Source organism: Urocampus carinirostris, chromosome 15, assembly GCF_059441175.1.
Source record: "Urocampus carinirostris isolate Australia breed hairy pipefish chromosome 15, RoL_Ucar_1.0, whole genome shotgun sequence".
NCBI classification, from domain to species: domain Eukaryota; kingdom Metazoa; phylum Chordata; class Actinopteri; order Syngnathiformes; family Syngnathidae; genus Urocampus; species Urocampus carinirostris.
This window is the reverse complement of record NC_142363.1, coordinates 7,448,481-7,467,080: the sequence shown is the minus strand read 5'-3', so window position 1 is coordinate 7,467,080 and position 18,600 is coordinate 7,448,481. Positions and strand designations below refer to the sequence as shown.

The window sequence follows — 18,600 nt, the reverse complement described above, 5'->3', positions numbered from 1 at the left end:
ATCCGTGGTCTGTACAGCCCTATGAAACTTCCTGTGATAAAGGGCTATACAAATAAACATGACTTGCTTTTTTTTCTCTTGAGCTTCTCTCCGCCTTGTCTAGCAGGCTGGATTCAATTTGTCAGCAGGCCTGAACTGGGATGCATTTTTGACACCCATGATGTATTGTGATACATGTAGGCTAAGGCGTCATTTTTTTAACTGGCGGCAATCAAAATACTTGACATTACCCAAAGTGCACCATAAATTCTGATATTAATAATTCCTAATTTATTCCTTTTTTGGGCCAACAGGGTATATTGAGATAGGCCTCATTGGAAAGATGGAAGTGTGTAGCTAGAGTTCGTCAAAGGTGAGAAACTAGAGGGCGGGTGCACTCAATACTCCAAGATTAGCAACTGCATTCCTAATTCATTTCAATTTCTTGCCAATTGGATTTAATAAAATTGGTTTCATCCGAGGCAGCACGGCGGGCGCAGTGGTTAGCACGTGTGCCGCACAGTTCTGAGGTCATGAGATCAAACCTCCTGTGTGGAGTATGCATGTTCTCCCCGTGCTTGCATGGGTTTCTTCCGGTCACTCCGGTTTCCACCCACATTCCAAAAACATGCATGTCAGGTTAATTGGACGGTCCAAATTGTCCCTACGTGTGAATGCGCGAGTGAGTTGTCTGTCCCTGTGTGCCCTACGACTGGCTGGCAACCAGTTCAGGGTGTCCCCTGCCCACTGCCCGAGGACAACTGTGATGGGCTCCAGCACCCCCGCGACCCTACTGAAGATAAGCGGTGCAGATAATGGATGGATGGATGGATGGATTGTGTCATCTGAATGTATATTGTGATACAGTGGAAGAACTCAACGCCTTTTTTATAGCAACAAGAGGCCATCAAAAGCAACAACTTTACCCAAAGTGAATGGACTTAAATGCTAATGTAACCAACTTTAATCCTAAATTAAGATGGCAGATTTCTATCTTTTCTTTCTCTTATTCAGCCACCATAAAAAAAGGAAAAAAAAATAGAAAAGAAATCAGCCTTGGTGAATCGTTTTATTACTGCAGGAGATATTGATCCAATAAAATGAATGTTATAAACAGTTATGTCAATGTGTGCACACCTTAGTCTGCTTTGTCAAGTGATAGGGATTACTTCAAATTTCCAGGTTTAGGATTAAAAACTTATTTTAATCACCTGCATGTCAATGCACATGTAACATTCATTTACTGTTTAAAAAAGGCACACACAATCTAAACATAACAATCCACAAAAATAGTTTAAAAGCAAATAATTGCAAGTGCTGAAATAAACAAAACAGCAGATACATTTTAATAAATAGCATTTAAGTGCCACATGCAACCATGCTAGGCAGCAACTATTTTCAAAATGTGACAAAATGAATGAATAGAGGAATACTGTCCACATCTTCACAAAAAAACATTATAGTTATGATTCTAATTACACACTAACATTAGGAAAACAAATTAGATCATAGAAACAGAGCTTAATTTTGTGTACAAATAAGGCAAATGCAAAACAAATGAAATTGTAGGACCAAAAGGAAAGCATGCATGTATCTCAACATCAAGTACAGGTGAAAGAAAAAAAATCAAAAGTTCATGAGAACGTCTCTTTCCTGCATGCTAGTGTAAAATGGTTTTCCAAACACAAATGAGTGTAGTCCTGCTCTCAACTTTTCAGCAAACGCCATGATGATGTTCAGGTCTCCTTCAACTGTAAGGTCTAAGTCTGTCTTGAGGTTGCGCAAGGACCGGAATGGCTTCTTCCCCTTTTGACTAGAAAGGGAGGAGAGAAGGTGCTAAGCAACTTGTCGAATACGCCAATTAATTTAAATATATGGTCATCTGCTTAAAACTTGACACAGTCAACTTAAACAATTATGTCAACTGTAAAAAAGTGTAGAGGACAACACTGCCACGGTTTCATATTCCCCTAGCTGTTTCCAACTACAAACTCAGCCAAAACAACTGATGTGACTAATGACATCAACTACATTTAAAAGTGCAGGCAGGAGTGCCTGCGCGCACTCTCTTTCCTTCGTGCTGGCTCGCACTGCTTCAAAAGAGATCAGTATTGTACTTCTTTAATCCGTACAGATTTTGCAGTTGATGCAAATCCATTTGGCTGTAGTCCTATTCTTTCCAAACCAGCATCAATACATCAGCAGTGGGTGGTAAAGTCTACTTAAAAATACTTTTTGTTGGTGTTAGAGTACTCATAATCATGAGTTTTCAAGTTACAGTAATCCCTCGGTTATTTTTAAGTAGCGACGCCACTTTAAAAAAAAAAAAAAAATTTTTTAATTATTTTATTTATTTATTTATTTTAGACCTGCAAAGCTCTGAACCCGCGAACGTGGAACCACGAAGTAGCGACGCCCCTTCAAAAATGCTTAAAAACAAAAAAAAAGTTTTTGTTTTTTTTTTAAATTATTTTATGTTATTATTATTATTTTTTAGACCTGCGAAGCTCTGAACCCGCAAACGTGGAACCACGAAGTAGCGACGCCCCTTCAAAAATGCTTAAAAAATTAAATTAAATTTAAAAAAAAAAAAATATATATATATATATATATATATTATTTTTTAGACCCACGAAGCTCTGAACCCGCGAACGTCGAACCGCGAAGTAGCGAGGTCCCACTGTATATTCGTTTGAACAATTAAATCATCACATTACTTATTCTATTAATATTATTGTAGTTAATACACTTCACGATTATTTATGTATCTGAGTAAAGCATTTACTTATGAGTTTTGTCTTTCAAATTCCAGTCAAGGGTTGAAAATAAATTCACTTGGAAAATTTCAACTACATGAAGGGATTCCTTTTTCAAACCATGCTGGTCTTGTGGTAGTGTCCTTAACACTAAAAGATTTTACTTTTTCCCAAGCAGGGTCATACAAAATAAATAAAATATGAAACCCCTATCATTCAGAATGGGACAAAGAATTTAAGCAATTCTTACGTCTCGTCTTCAATGTACTTGAGAAGTGTGAGGGCTTTTCTGTGGAGCAGCAACAGGAACTGGGCCAAGTAGGTACTCCGGAGGGAAAGGCCAGGCTTCAGCATAAACACCTACAGCAGGTGAAAAACATGACATTAAACAAAGCTTTTGTCGGGAAAATAAAACATTTCTGTATTTCGGTAGTGCTAAGCAAAATATTTATTGTGTTTTTTGTTTCTATCATATATAAAAGGATGGAAAGATAAGTAAATAATCTATTCTGTTTTCACTATCTGATCCAGGCAAATATGTTTGCTTAGGTTTGTTATTTGGTCTTTTATTATTAGGACAGTTGTTCGTGATTTGTTTCGACTGTTATTTTGCACTGTTGTTCGTTTTTTCGACTTATACGCTATTTATATAATTTTCACTATTAGCCAATCAGTAGCTTTTAGAACAGGTTGGAATTTCTTATCATAGGCCAGGTGCCTCTCTGCTGTTCTCCTTGCAAGTTCAAAATCCATTGATGTATTTTCTTCTTATTTTAAGTGCTGTATTCATAAACTATCATCAGGTAGAATCCGCCTGAAATAAATTGGTAGATTTTTATGTTAGGTTTTTACAAAACCCTACTGTAGGTCAGTCCATACATGTGAGACCATTTAAATATGATCAAGCAAATTAACATTTTGAGAAACCTAAAACATTCACTCCTTCTGGCTCCTTTTTGAAAAGACAATATTTCAAGAAAAGAAAAGTTATGAGATATAAACTTGGCCAATCAAAACTCTTAAAAGACATGAATTTTGTTCTGACAAATAAACCCTCTCAGGAGAACAAATTATGTTATCCACTGATATGATTGCTGAGTAATCATGGAAGCAGTGGCAGTTCTACACTAAGGCGCGACCCCCACCAAGCACCCATCCCCTATAAGGAATGCTCTGGCCTCCATTTACATATTTAACACGAATAAAAGAGGTCGATATAGTTGTCAAATGCACAAATGCTTAAATAAATAAAAAAATATATATACTAAAAACATGAAATAGCAAATACATTTGTCAAAAAATGCTTTAATCATATGAATACACTACAGTATATACCTAAAAATGGCAAGTATTTATTAGAAATGCTTAAATAATAAATACACGATAAACATTAAATTGCAAATAAGTATCAAACATGCTTAAATATAAATACAAATACACTATGTACATAAAAATGGCAAACGTTTAGAAATAGCTTCAATAATAATTACAAATACATTACATACATAAAATTGTCAAGAGAACAATAATATAAAATAATAAAATAGACTTTTATAGCAAATCACACAATCACACACATTTGAAAACACGCTAAAGAAAAGTTTTATCATGAAAATAAAACACAAACTGAAATTTGACCTTTCTGGCTTTTTTTTGATGCAACATCATCGAAAATATTTTCATAAGTGCAGAAACTGCACTTATCAAAATTACAAACGACCTCCTCACTGCAGTTGATTCCGGTTTACTCTCTATTCTCATCCTCCTCGACATAAATGCTTTGACACCATTTCCCAGCCCATTCTTCAAGTTGCCGTTTTTCTCTGTCCCTTGCACACTAAAGGGATTGGGCGACGAAACACAAAAAATATCAAACACGTTTGATACTTGATGTCATTGGCGTCGTGCCGTTTTATTCTAAGAAGTGCCCCTGCACATGAGACGCCAAAAGCAAAATGTAAATCACAAGAGGCGAAGAAGTGTCTGCAGGGCTTAAAATAAGTGTGTTACTTCAATGTATGCATCATCGATAAAAGGAAAAAAAAAATGGAAAAGTGGACTAAGGCTAGGTTCACACTGCAGGGAAATCTTTTTTTTTTTTGCTCGGACGCGACTCTTATCTGATTTTTTTCACACCAGACATGTTGATTCGACCAGAACGACAAGCGGCTAATGTAACTATTCTGCCTTTAACCAAGCGGAAGGAAGCAGATAAATAAATAACCACGGCGGACGAAAACGCAGAGTGGCATGAATTCATGAAAGATGAACACTTGTTTGTTTTGTAACTCACAGAAACGCCATCATCGCATCGCATACCACTGGATTTATAACATGTTGCTCTACGTCACTGGTGTGAACAGTGGCGCTCATTGATAAAGCGATAGTATCTTCTAGTGCAGGGGTCGGGGTGCCCCGAGCCATTTAAGGCTCTTGTCATGAGTACAGAAAGCTTGGAGATGGAATAGAACTTGTTAATTTTTCAATATATTCTATTAGACAGAGGTGATTGTACCACATGCAAAGTCGTGACATAATTGATAGACAAATATAGCCCAATATTCTTATCAAAGTGGTTTAAACTTACCTCATCTATAAAAGATTTCACCAAAGTGTCTTTGTGCATTACATCTTGAAATATATTCCTACAAAGAGGCATACTAAATTAGTATTGTTAAAGTACAAACATTTTGAAGAGAGGCGAGATTTGAACAGCTTACAAGTCAGGGGTAAATGTGTCGTCAGTTGGGATGACTGTTTCAGGAGGTATGTCTTCCTCACTGTCAGTCTTCCAAAGTGTATTGAGCTCAGACCGCATGTAGCTGCGTTGGTTATAGGTATGCTCATGACACGGTGGCATCTGCTTGACTGTGTTGATGTCCACGTCAATGTGTGTGGTCGGGTAAGGGGAATAGAGAACCTGGCGGAACGGGAGCACAAAGCTACCAGTAGAGTCCTGAAATAGAGAAAAAAAAGTAGTAAAGTTAATACGCTCTAGAGCAGGGGTCTGTAACCAATGGCTTACGAACCATATATGGCTCTTTTCTTGAGTACATGCGGTGTGTGCGCACGTGTGCCTTCTGCTTTGCTGCTGTTATTTAAAGTTTTGATATTTTCTGCAACAAGATATCATTGATGAATGGTATGGTAGCTTTCCATAGCACTTGTTTTTTGACTGTAGTTCTTTGTTAATGAAGAATGGTTGATTCTGGTTAATTCTTGTGGCAAAAAGTTGAAGTCATGGATGGCTACAGGCCTTTCCACTTGTTTTTCACATTCATTTTTAGTTGATTGTTGAAAAAGAGTAGTGGAAGATAAATTGGTGAGTTATACGATTTCAATGTATATCAATGTTATATATTTGGACTTGTGTAAAATTACAGCTCTTTTGGATATAAAACATACTGAAAAAACACACTGGCACACTGATTTACAAGGAAATTTGAAAGTGGCACTCGACACCAAAAAGGTTGCTGACATAGTCTCTCCAGCATGTCCTGGGTCGTCCCCAAGGCCTCCTGCCAGTGGGACATGCCTGGAACCCTAACCCTAACCTCCCGAGGGAGGCATCCTTATCAGATGCCCGAGACACCTCAACTGGCTACTCTCAATGCGGAGGAGCAGTTGCTCTACATTGAGTCCCTCCCGGAAGACTGAGCTTCTTCCCTCATTTCTAAGGGAGAGCCCAGCCACCCTGCGGAAGAATCTCATTTCGGCCACTCGTATTCGGGATCATGTTCTTTCGGTCATAACCCACAGTTCATGACCATAGGTGAGGGTAGGAACGTAGATCGACCGGTAAATCGAGAGCTTTGCCTTTCGGCTCAGCTCCCTCTTCACTGCGACGGACCAGTACAGGATACGCATGACGGCAGAAGCTGCACCTACCCATCTGTCGATCTCACGTTCCATCCTACCCCTCACTTGTGAACAAGACCCCAACTTGAACTTGAACTCCTACACATGGGGAAAAATCTCATCCCCAACCTGGAAGGAGCATGCCATCCTTTTCCGTCTGAGTACTATGGTCTCGCACTTAGAGGTGCTGATCCTCATCCAGGCCGCTTCGCACTCGGCTGCGAATCGCTCCAGTGAGAGCTAAAGATCACGGCCTGAGGAAGCCAACAGCACCACGTCCTCTGCAAAAAGCAGAGATGGAATGCTGAGGCCCCCAAACCTGGGGCCTTTGTTATTATTAGTAGACTTATTTTTCCACATGTTTAACTTTTGTTCGGTAATTTATTTTCTTAATAGTGGTCTTAACACATTATTTTTGTTCGTTTCTATTTAAATTAGTAACTGTGTATTCTATCGAGCTCGTTTATTTATGTGCAGTATTATGTTAAATTAGTCTTTACAGCAGGCCCGTTCTTAGTTAGTGTGAAAAAGCGTGTTCCTGAAAATGTTCTCATTTATTTTGTTTCAATGCTTCTTGAAGCAGTGTTTCGATGCAAATAATTAAAATCAAGAATATTATTTTGTATTTATTATCTAGTTTGTGTTTTTGCTCTTTGATTATTTCTTTAGATTTTTCATTTTCAGACTGGTTTGAAATTAGGTAATTGTGACGGCAGTAGCTCAGGAGGTAGAGCGCTCGTCTTGGGATCAAGGGATCCCAATTCGAATCCCGGCTTGTCCGTGTTACATGTCGAAGTGTCCTTCGGTAAGACACTGAACCCCTAATACCCCCAATAAGCAGGTTAGCGTCTTACATGGCTGCAATACAAGGCCGCTATTGGGAAATGTGAAGCACACTGTAAAGCGCTTTGGGAAGTCATTGACTTGAAAAGCGCTATATAAATGCAGATCATTTCATTTCATTGTGCAATTTTGTAATTGTAATCCGGTGAGACATTTTTGTGATTAAGGGCTATATAAACAAATGTGACTTGACTTGACTATCGGAATAACAATTTCTTATCTTTTTTTCATTTATTTGAGTTGCATCAATCTGTTCAAGGCTTAGTGGGCTGCAGTGTTTCTCTGCATAATCAAACAAGTGTGCATCAACATTTCTCTTTTGATTTCATTGTCGGGCCTAATATTCTGTGTCCCAGCGTTATTTGATTGTTGAAATGCATATATCATGTTCATAAAAATATGCACATTATTTCTACCTTAAAAATTACAACAGCATAAGGTGATACTGAAAATTGCATGCCGTGATATTTTCATAAAGAAAAGTGTTGAAACTTTGACATTCGGAGTTCTCAAAAATAAAAAAGTAAGTAAGTAAAAATTTTAGGGTTTTTTTGGGCTCAGTCCTGCAAAATCAAGTTGACTGGTGCAGCGGTGGCCCGATAAAAATGAAATTTTAGGGTTTGTTCCAGGCGCGGTCCTGCCAATCAAATTAATTAGTCGGGTTCGGGTCGGGTTTTAATACTTGCAGGCTGAGTCAGGTTACATTTCTCAGGCCTGACCTTACCTCTAATACATTTATCACTATTAAGAACATTATTCCATTACAAATATTATTTAAGTCTAAATTCCTAATTCAAAGAAAAAAAATGTATACAAAAATGTTTAAACAATCAGACATTATTAGAGGGACACGACAAATGACAAGGAACAACACAAACTACAGAGACTCAAAGTGACCAAACAGCACCAGTTTTCTTATGTTTTTTCCACCCTTTACAAAGTTTTTGGGGTACCCTCAGCAGCAAGATGACAGAAAATTAGGTCAGCTCCCTCTAGGTGAGGCTTATGTTATATAAAATAAATGTAGTTTTCTCGATTTAGGAGTACAGTAATCATTCGCTGTATCTCAATTTGCTTATCACAGTTTCGCTACTTCATGGATTCCCATCGCCCATTGTGTTCTACATTCTTATTGGCTAAACAGTTGCCCAGCCCCTGCCTGCTTGTCTGCTTGCATGTGAACCTACATTATGAATGTGAAAATCTTTTTATTTTCAAGTTTCTCCAAAAGCCATCATGTCAAAAAACACTTTGGACCAACAAAAGCAGCAAAAGGCAGAGGAAGATGCTTTCATTTGCCAACAAAATTGGACTTCTCCACCAGCTAAACTGGCTAAATGTCCCTTTAAAAAATAGCAATAGCTGAAAACGACTTTAAAAGAAGGATGGGGTATGAAATACAAAATCAGAAAAAAAGAACAATTTTCTTTTTGTGTTTCAAAAGTTAGGTTTCTAAGTATGCTTGCGTGTACACTTGACTGTTTTCTATTGCGCTAAATAGGACAACTTTGCAAACATCAAATTCAAATTAATAGATGAAAAGCCACTGATATTTCAGACAAAACAGAGTTGGTACCTCACAGTATTCTAAAAAACAAGCTAATTACCAAAAATAGCTCACGTATAATTAGGGGAAAATTTTTGAAGATACTTACCTTCAGAAGACCTTGAACAAAAAGGCCCGTATCATATTTAAAGGACAAGTCTGCCTTACACAGCCGAGAACATTTCTTCTCAGCAGGAGTAAGAAAGAGGCACAGTGTTCGCACAATCTGTCAAAATATTGTTACAGAAAAGAAAAAAATGAGAACGTAAAGATGTGAAACTTTTGAGACAATGTATTATTGCCTACAGAAATACATTTTTTTTTCTCGAACATAAGGTGCACCCCAAAAACCCAAATTGGCATTCTGAAAGCAACATAAATGTTGCAGGAGATACACGAGCAGAAGAAAACCAGCCAAGTTCAGCACATCTGAAAATGTACGGCTGAAAAAAACTAGCCTGAAAACAAGCAATGTATGCTCATATAACTATGTAAAGTTTATCATGTAAAGGTAATTCTGATGGGTACAAATATGTTTAAAATATAGTTCATTAATGGACTGATTATTCATTGACTTCAATATACACAACCTAAAACATATTCAATTATATAATAATAGTACATGACCCTTTAAATGACCCATTTAATTGATAAAGGGTTCTTTTTGGAATGCTACCTTTATGATAGACAAAGGTTCACTCGACACAATGAAAATACAGAGAATTTTTTGCTAAATTTGGCCAATTCCAAATTTAAAAACCTATGTTTGGCGCTTACTGACCAATACCAACTAGGACAATATTCACCACAACTGTTTTTTTGTGGAGCACATCAGCAATTATCTGTGACTGATGTAGCCCGCTGAAATGTGGAGAGTCAGCCAACGGAACCAATCTATTGGCTTTGTGATTGGTTGGAAGGAAAATTGCGTATCACCAAAAACAGGCCAAAACAATCATGTACCTTAATTTAAGAATTGTGATACACAGGTAATAGTGTGCATTTAAAATGGGTTAAGCATTGCTATTTGTAATGTGGTCTTATTCACAGAAATTTGAATAGTGTAGCAAAACTTGCACACATGTTTCTTTGTCAATTTCCGGCTGAATTTACCTTGTTTACTTTTTCTGGGTTACTTCCAACCACAATTGAGCAACCACATGTCTGAAGATGAGAGCTGATAGCCCTGAAACACAGAAAGAAAATGTGCAAATTGGACTCAATCAGCACAAGAGGGTTTAAATATTAGGATACATATCATATTTGTATTTGTGTTACATTGCTGCTTTTTGGGGAGGTTTCTCTCTTGACTTTTTTCCTGAAAGAGTTGTGTTACAAATATGTACAATCAATTTATTTTTCATACTATTAAAGTTTGTATAGTAGTTAGTTAATAATAAATAATATGTGCCTAAAAAGTACCCCAAATCTTTGTACTGCGTTTATAGTAATCATAAACTAACTAATGGGTGGTGTCCATTTCTGAGCGTACATAATATTTTCAATCGATACCACTTTGTATTTACTTGGATCGGCTCGATACCAAAATTCCAAGTACAGCATTCCCCGCCCCTAGTTGATGGCTTAAAATGTATTTATTTATTCTCTACAACCAAGTTTAGTAATTAATATATTGACTAATTCTTGATTCTATCTCATAACTTCAAACACGATTTTGCTTTAAAAAATGCTTTAATTGAAATAAAGCTCACCGCTACCTAAAATGCAAACCCTTTTAACTGATTGCAATATTGGTATATCACACAAAAAATGCCCAGCAGCAGCACACTCGCAATTAGAGTGAACACACAATTTATTGCTTGGTATTTGGGATGATAATAAATCAGAAGACCGTGAGGCTTCATGCTACCTCAAATTTCAGCGAGCCAAGAAATGCAATGCATCCCCTCTTTTTGATTTGTGGCTTTAACATAATGAGCTGACTGGCCAAAAATGATCTACACTGACCAAACATTAAATCAGCTGTACTATTTGTTTTTCTAAGCTCTTATCAGCCATAAATGTCGCAGAACTTGAATATAAATTACTTTAGATTACCGGTATGGACCGTTTTGCATTTCAGCAAGATGTTGCAATAAACATTAAAAACTTTCTGGCAACTATAATTTAGTCCCGGGCTTTGCCTAAAGCAAACTTTGGCAACAGTCAGCATTTTTACTCATCGGAGGGCTCATGGATGATAATCTGACACTGCTCGTCCTAGGTCACCATTTTTGGAGAAGGGAGCTCTTACTTGTGGAGGAAATCTTCGTGGCAGCTGTCTCCAATGTCATCATCATTAAGCATGGTGTCTTTTATCTAGGCAGATGCAAAAAAATAAAATAAAAATAAAAATAAAACCATTACGAAAGTAATTAAGGTGTCAAACAGGCCTAATAGAGTAAACCAAATGTTTATGACCACAATTTTGAAGAAATTTTGGTGTGAGACAAGGACTCCGCAATTTGGACCTGTGTATAAATTGAGAAAATAATGACTCAAGAGAATGTCATGAATGAACTGAATTGCTGTCACAGTTATTGTTGAAGAATTGTGTTGCATTAAGTTCATCCGCAACCTGAAGGAGCTGGTATCGCCAGACACTGTTATAACTAACGCCATTACATTTTTTTCAGTAACGAGGTAATCTATCTCATTATTTTTTCCGGCGTTGCACAACTCTGTTGCACAACTTTGTTGCACAACGCCATTGCACAATGCTGTTACCATTACTGATGTCATGCCCTCGCAGGCCTGACGCCGTTTTCAGTGGCCTGATTTTCTGCTTTCTTCAGAGTTGCTTACGTAATATCTATTTGAAACGTGTCATTATTCAAAAGAGTGACCACCATACAGTATACTTAGATAGCAATTACGAATATAATATTTACTAAGGCGCTCAAAGAAAAGGCAAATGAAGGCTGATTCGCAAAAATGTGAGCCCTATATTTGACGTGTCGTTCGCGAACCGGCTCTTGGAAGTAAATGAGGGGAGCTAGCTCTCCACCAATCAGCAGCTGGTTCCCTTCGAAACTCCAAAACCTTTTTTCCCCTGTGAATGGTCAATATACATTACTCTGTGTTCTTGACTTTAAATTTGTCGAGCATAAAAAGGGTTAAAATTGTTTTGTATTTTATCTTTTTGTAGATTTATAGATATTTTAATTATTTTGTCTGTGCTTTCAGTGTTAATGTATTCATAATAAAATGTAAAGTTAATTCTTTTTTTCTTCTTTTATTTCTGTTTTTGTCTTTTGTTATTGAATTATTTTCTTTTGTTTCTTTCGTTTCCATTTTTGACATTGTTTCTTTATTTTCCCTACTTTTTAAGTCCCTCCATAATAAATGCTACCTAATAATGTTTATTGAAGGGATTAAAGCAACAAAAACAACCTCAAGAGCTGTTGGGACCCGAAAGAGACGGCTTTTTTAAGCGAGTCTGGCGGGAAAAAAATGTTCCCTAAAAATAGTCGGAAGTCCCATCTTTTCAACTAAACTACGATCAAAGACGTCACCGCGTTTTTTTGTGTTTGCTCGGAAAATTTCAAATTTTTTGACATACAACTTTATTTTAATGTAACGAAAATATTTAATTTCCCAGGTAACTAGTTACTTTGGCTATAGGGTAACTCAGTAACTAACTCAGTTACTTTTTGGAAGAATAGGTGAGTAACTAGGCTTTTTTGAAATATTGTGCCCAAAACTGGGTATCGCACAGCACTTGTTTGTGTTGTAGATTTGACAGCAATGGGAAGTAATGATACGCAAACAGTATAGTCATGCCTCTTTAAACACGAGATTGTTGATATGAGTTTTTTTTTTTTTAACAGGAATAAACCTCGCCAAATCTAGTTTACAAGCTGTCCGAGAGGCTACCACTAAATGAAATGAAATTATCTGCATTAAATATAGCGCTTTTCAAGTCAATGACTTCCCAAAGCGCTTTACAATGTGCTCCACATTTCCCAATAGCGGCCGTGCAGCCATGTAAGGCGCTAACCTGCTTATTGGGGGTATTAGCGGTTCAGTGTCATACCCAAGAACACTTCGACATGTAACACGGAGGAGCCGGGATTCGAACTGCGATCTCTTGATCCCAAGACGAGCGTTCTACCTCCTGAGCCACTGCTGCTAGAGACCGCTCACCGCCCGTGACTGCTTACCGCCAGCATCAGCTCATCCAGTTTGCGCATGCAAACTGTTACAGGCAAAAAAAGAATAAAAAGTTGCATTCCCTATTGAGAAAAGGGTTGCTGTTTAATTCCTGTTTTTTTCCCTGCTATATTAGATATGACTCACTTGCTAATATTGGGTGTAAAACTCAAAACTGGGTATTCCATAACGGAAAATATAGGATCAAAAGGCCCTAAGAAAATGCCATGATCAGATAATAATCAATAACAGATAGAAATACACTAAAAAAAAGGATTCTTTTGGAAATCATTCCAAATATTTTAGAAAAACAGCTAAACGTGGTGATAGCCATCGTTCACAAAAGCTTGAGACATGTGTTTGATTCGATTCACGGTGTTGCTATCAATGATAATAAAGACAATTGTAATTCTAAATTACCAAATGGGCAAAAAGACAACTTTTTAAAAAGGGAATCAGTCTAAGAACCACTAGCTTAGGTCACCGTTTAACGTCCATCTATGAGAAAAACACTGCGAAAAAAATATTCTTGGTAGACCTAAAAGGTGAATATGAATGATTCTCAATAAAAAAAGTGTAGCTTTTCATTTGAATGATTATTACAGCTTTCAGTGATTAAGACATGAGTTTACTTAGATCTAGTGCAGGGGTCTCTAACGTGGTGCCCCCTAATGACAGCGGAGTTGACCGCGAACCTGTTCTGAAAGTAGCTATCCAGTGATGGGTCATTAGATTTTTTCTTTTAGTCAAATAATTGTGTGGCTCACGAGGTAGAGCGCTCGTCTTGGGATCAAGAGATCGCAGTTCGAATCCCGGCTCCTCCGTGTTACTTGTCGAAGTGTCCTTGGGTATGACACTGAACCCCTAACACCCCCAATAAGCAGGTTAGCGCCTTACATGGCAGCACGGCCGCTATTGGGAAATGTGAAGCACACTGTAAAGCGCTTTGGGAAGTCTTGACTTGAAAAGCGCTATATAAATGCAGATCATTTCATTTCATTTCACACAGTCAAGGTGAAGAATATTTTAAAAAGTTAACGGAAAAACGTGGTGGTGGTAGTAGTTCAATATTCTTGGATAGCTCAGCTGATCTAGAATCTGGACAATTTGTTTGTTGAAATGACAAATTCTGCACCATTACCAAAAAGTTGGGACAAAATCAGAATGGTTTAAAGTCATAAATAAAGCCCTTCAAGTAGTGTCCCTGTTTTCCAGACATGAATTGAAACATTAGAATTATGTGACACAACATCTGAACGTTAGATTATATTTGTAATTGAGGATGGTGCATCAGTTATTGGTTAAATGGAAATTACCTTTTAGCACAGCAATGTAAGATTGGATTTTTTTCCTCAACATAAACACTTCATTTGAACCTGTATTTTGTGTAAGCTTGTGTTGTCTTTGACTAATATTCACATCTGTTTGATGATGTGAAACATGTGTTTCACTTACAAAAACATTGTACATCACATGTTGGTGCTATTCAACGTACTATGGCAGTTCTTTCATTATCTAAATGTATTATCCTCAGAAGGATCACAACTGAGACAGATCTTATTGCTGCTGTTTTAGCAAAAACTGTGTGTACCCGAGGCAGTTATTTATACTTACATTAGCACATATTTAAAATGTGGAAGAAGGTGGACATGCAAAAACTGTGCTAAGTATTTCATGTGGGTGACGCGCTATAAAATCCCCTGACAGACTTGTTTTCTGTTTTTTTTTCTTTCCATGAGCAGTCACAGGTACTCACGTCTATGTCTTCGGGAACACAATGCGTTTTCATGGATGCAAGCAGCTCCATAATAGGAACAATCTCCAAGCTGAGCACAGAGATGATGTTGTAGCCCTAAATAAACAAAAACATTTATGAATAGATATCAAACTGTACATTTTTACGATCCATTTGACATTCCAATAATATGAAAATATTTCTGTGCACCAAACTGAATCATACACATTCACTTGCGTTTGTATGGTACTCTAACCATTGTGGTGACTTAAGGAGATACTATTTGAACTGATGAATGTAAAAAGACCAATCGTGCCTCTTGTGAACATTTGAAAAGTCAGGTACCTTCTGCATCCATATACGTCCCTTGCGAATGGCATGCTTTAGCCTCTCAACGCAGATTGTATGCAACGGGAGATAGTAGGACAACTCCGTCTGTGGAAGAATAATGGACAAGGCACAGGTGTTCTTGTCTCCCTTGAGCTCACCGTCAAAGATGAGTGACACAATAATGACGCCCTTCTCAGCCAAGACAAAAAATTTAACATCCACTGCACCACACTCTGCACTGCGCAGAATCTCTCCGTTTAATGTATGGTTGGCCAAGAAGGTCACATCGCCATCGCTGAGGAACATCCCATGGTCACCTTTTGGTGCCCAGATGTGATGGACACGAGGTCCAAGGATATTGTCCCAGTAAGCAAAAGTGGCAGCCAGCATTGGGCATTCTCCTTCTATTGATACTTCAGACTTTGCAACAGCCGGTGACTGGGGTGGGCACCCAGATGACATTGAAGGATGGGTATTAGTCTTCTGAGAGGCGGAAAAACAGTCCGTCTGAAATGTAAAAAATTCAAAATAAACCTGTGGAACTCAATCGCAGCAAATTAGAAGGAATTGTTTGCTGTACTTTTCAGTTGATTTGGTGTTTTTTTCTCAAAAATGGTGACAGCAACATAATGTCATTTGACAATAGCCGTGGGCGATACTGGAAATTTAGGTATCAATTCGTTCCAGGGGAGATATTGATTGAATCTGATACCACTACTCTTTGCTTGGGAATTTTGTTATGATTGAATAATTTAACCCCTCCACCCTTGAGTAGGTTGATAATTAGGATAAAAACAGCTTGATGGGTGTGTATTTTTTAATAAATAACTAATGCAAACTTCAACAGTATAAAAATAAATATGAATTTTTCCATTAAAACTTTCAGAATTGTTACAGAGCACTGTAAAAGCATCTGTAGAATCGATGGAGCCTGCAAAATCCTTTTACTAAGCAACACAACATTTACTGCAAGTGGGGCAAAAACTAAGAAAGATGCTGAAAGAACTTATAGCGTTGTGAGTTTGGTAAGTAAAATAAACTTCTTTATGCAAATTATCTTTTTTTTTTAATTCAACAAAGTCTGTTTTGCGGTGAGTAAATAGTGTTTAGAGGGTTTATTATTGCTTAATAATATAAATCCAAATCTATTTATATGGCACTTTTCAGACACCAAACTTCAACTCAAAGTGATGTATAATCAAATTCAATGTGCAATAAAAAGCAAATTTATAAACCGCCTCCCGCCCCAATCAGAAGAAACGACTGATATATTTACACTGACATATTTTTTCTTAAAACAGAAATAAATTAATAGCAAATCAAGAATCCTTTAAATCCAGATTTTTTGCAACTGTTGTTGTCATGTGAAAAAGACTCCATTTATGTCTTACTTTTTACATATTTTTTTCAATAGTTTTTCATTTTTATATCGTAAACTTTATAAATGTTGGGGGAAAAAAAGGACAAAACAGCAAAGATGTCCATTGTAATCTTTTCCCTCATTTATTACAGTTTTGCATTTTTCGCAGGGTAAAAATTGCAAATATTAAAATGACTTTTGCAAAGCTCTACCCCACTTTAATGAAATAGTCCTTAAATTGATCAGCAATGTCCTTTTTATTGGAAAATATCTGATTGTGTTAAATATATTAAGGTGTTAGGTTAATAGTTTGTCTGTTTGTGATTGTTTGATTAATAACGTCCCACAACTATTTAGTCTCATTTTGATTTAGTTAAATTTGTTCACAGGAAAATATCTGATTGTGTTAAATATATTAAGGTGTTAGGTTAATAGTTTGTCTGTTTGTGATTGTTTGATTGATAACGTCCCACAACTTTTTAGTCTCATTTTGATTTAGTTAAATTTGTTTTTGTGATACTGTTTTTTTATTTTTACTAACTGTGTGTTTTTTGTTTTTTATTTCTATATTTTTTATTTCTTTTGTCTGATGCTTCTGTCCTGTCATAAATAACTTGGATATTATTTTTTTTCCCAATCCTAGCATTTTGTTTGTGTTGTCAATCCCAGGTTAATTGATTTACAACATTGAATGTCTTATAGCTCAATTGTGGAAATTATTTAATGAGGTAATAAATTGTATTTTGTAAAAACGGACAAAACTGGATTCTAGTTTGTCTGAACTGTTTAAATCCGGGCTTAAAACACATAGTCTTACTTCTACTTCTTGTCTATAGCTTATGAATGACCTATATTTCCTGTTGACAATATCTGTGTATTATTTGTTATTGTAACATCCATTGCAGCCTGGTCATCCTGGAAGGGGGATTACCTCATGTGCGGTCCCTTCTCAAGGTTTCTCCATTTTATTTGTGTTGATGTTTTGAGTTTTTCCTTGCCCTCATGTAGGTTTTAGATCAGGGGATGTTGCAATAATAGTCTGTAGTCTGCGCAGCCCTTTGAGACTCTTTGTGATTAAGGGCTATACAAATATACATGACTTGACAAAAATGAAAATACGTCTCTCTCAAACTACAGCAACGACATTGCACTCTCAAGTAGTCTTTAATAACAATACTAGAATTGAATTGCAATATTTATTGAGGGGAGAAATTGGCTGAGGTTGACAGGTATGCTTCGATTTGGTTCGGTGTCTAGCTATTAATAAATCCAACTAAATCAGACTTTTTTAAGAGCAACTGCATATTCAATTTGATACTATTACAGCACAATATATTAGCCTGAAAATCGTATTCAATGATAATGAATGACTTCTGTACCGAATAAAACGTCCCTAAAAAAGCACAAACGGAAAAATAATGCAAAAGCATTCTCTCGTGGTGATCATTTATCACTAATGACATATTAACTTAAGCCTCCAGTCGAAATCAGTCACACCTTACCCTTTTTGTCGTTTTTAAATCGCCACTCCGCGTTTTGAGTTTAAATTGTCATGGCGTTCGTTGTGTGCTGTTCTTTTCCTGTCAAATCAAATATTTTAATCTACTGTTGATGTGCTGAAACCGCTACGGTTTTGTTGTCGAGATACTTCCTAGTACGTCATCATGACGTCGTCTAATGCTGCATTCGATAGCAAGGGGAAGTCAGAGATCTTGAATTTCGTATTTCCCATTTCGACCGTAAAACGTTCGGGGCGGTTTTATGTGGCATCTAACGTTCAAAATCCAGATTTTGAGTCTAAATAGGAATACTAGTCATCATTTGTTTGGGCAAAATGTCATCAGTTTGTCTTGAACGTCACGCGAAGGCAGCGTATGAGCGGCTGAAAACGCCCTATTCGATAACCAATGCAAATTTCTGTGGAAGCCCAAACGTGCCAAATTCAATTAATTAAATGAACATTCGATTAAGTCATGTCAAGTCATGTTTATTTATATAGACCTTAATCACAAGGAGTCTCAAAGGGCTATACAGACCAAAG

At 36.9% G+C, this 18,600-nt stretch overlaps 1 protein-coding gene across 1 annotated transcript; it reads right to left on the bottom strand.

The window, feature by feature from the left end:
• Positions 1-1,034: 1,034 nt before the first annotated feature.
• Positions 1,035-18,228, bottom strand: c9orf72 (C9orf72-SMCR8 complex subunit). Its single transcript, XM_088355047.1, has 10 exons — positions 18,062-18,228; positions 15,215-15,706; positions 14,891-14,986; positions 11,237-11,301; positions 10,096-10,168; positions 9,092-9,208; positions 5,456-5,691; positions 5,323-5,380; positions 2,986-3,095; positions 1,035-1,792 (listed from the first exon to the last, which is right to left on the bottom strand). The coding sequence occupies exons 2-10, from the start codon at positions 15,659-15,661 to the stop codon at positions 1,606-1,608; spliced, it is 1,389 nt and encodes a 462-aa protein (XP_088211173.1). The 5' UTR covers positions 15,662-15,706; positions 18,062-18,228; the 3' UTR covers positions 1,035-1,605.
• Positions 18,229-18,600: the final 372 nt, after the last annotated feature.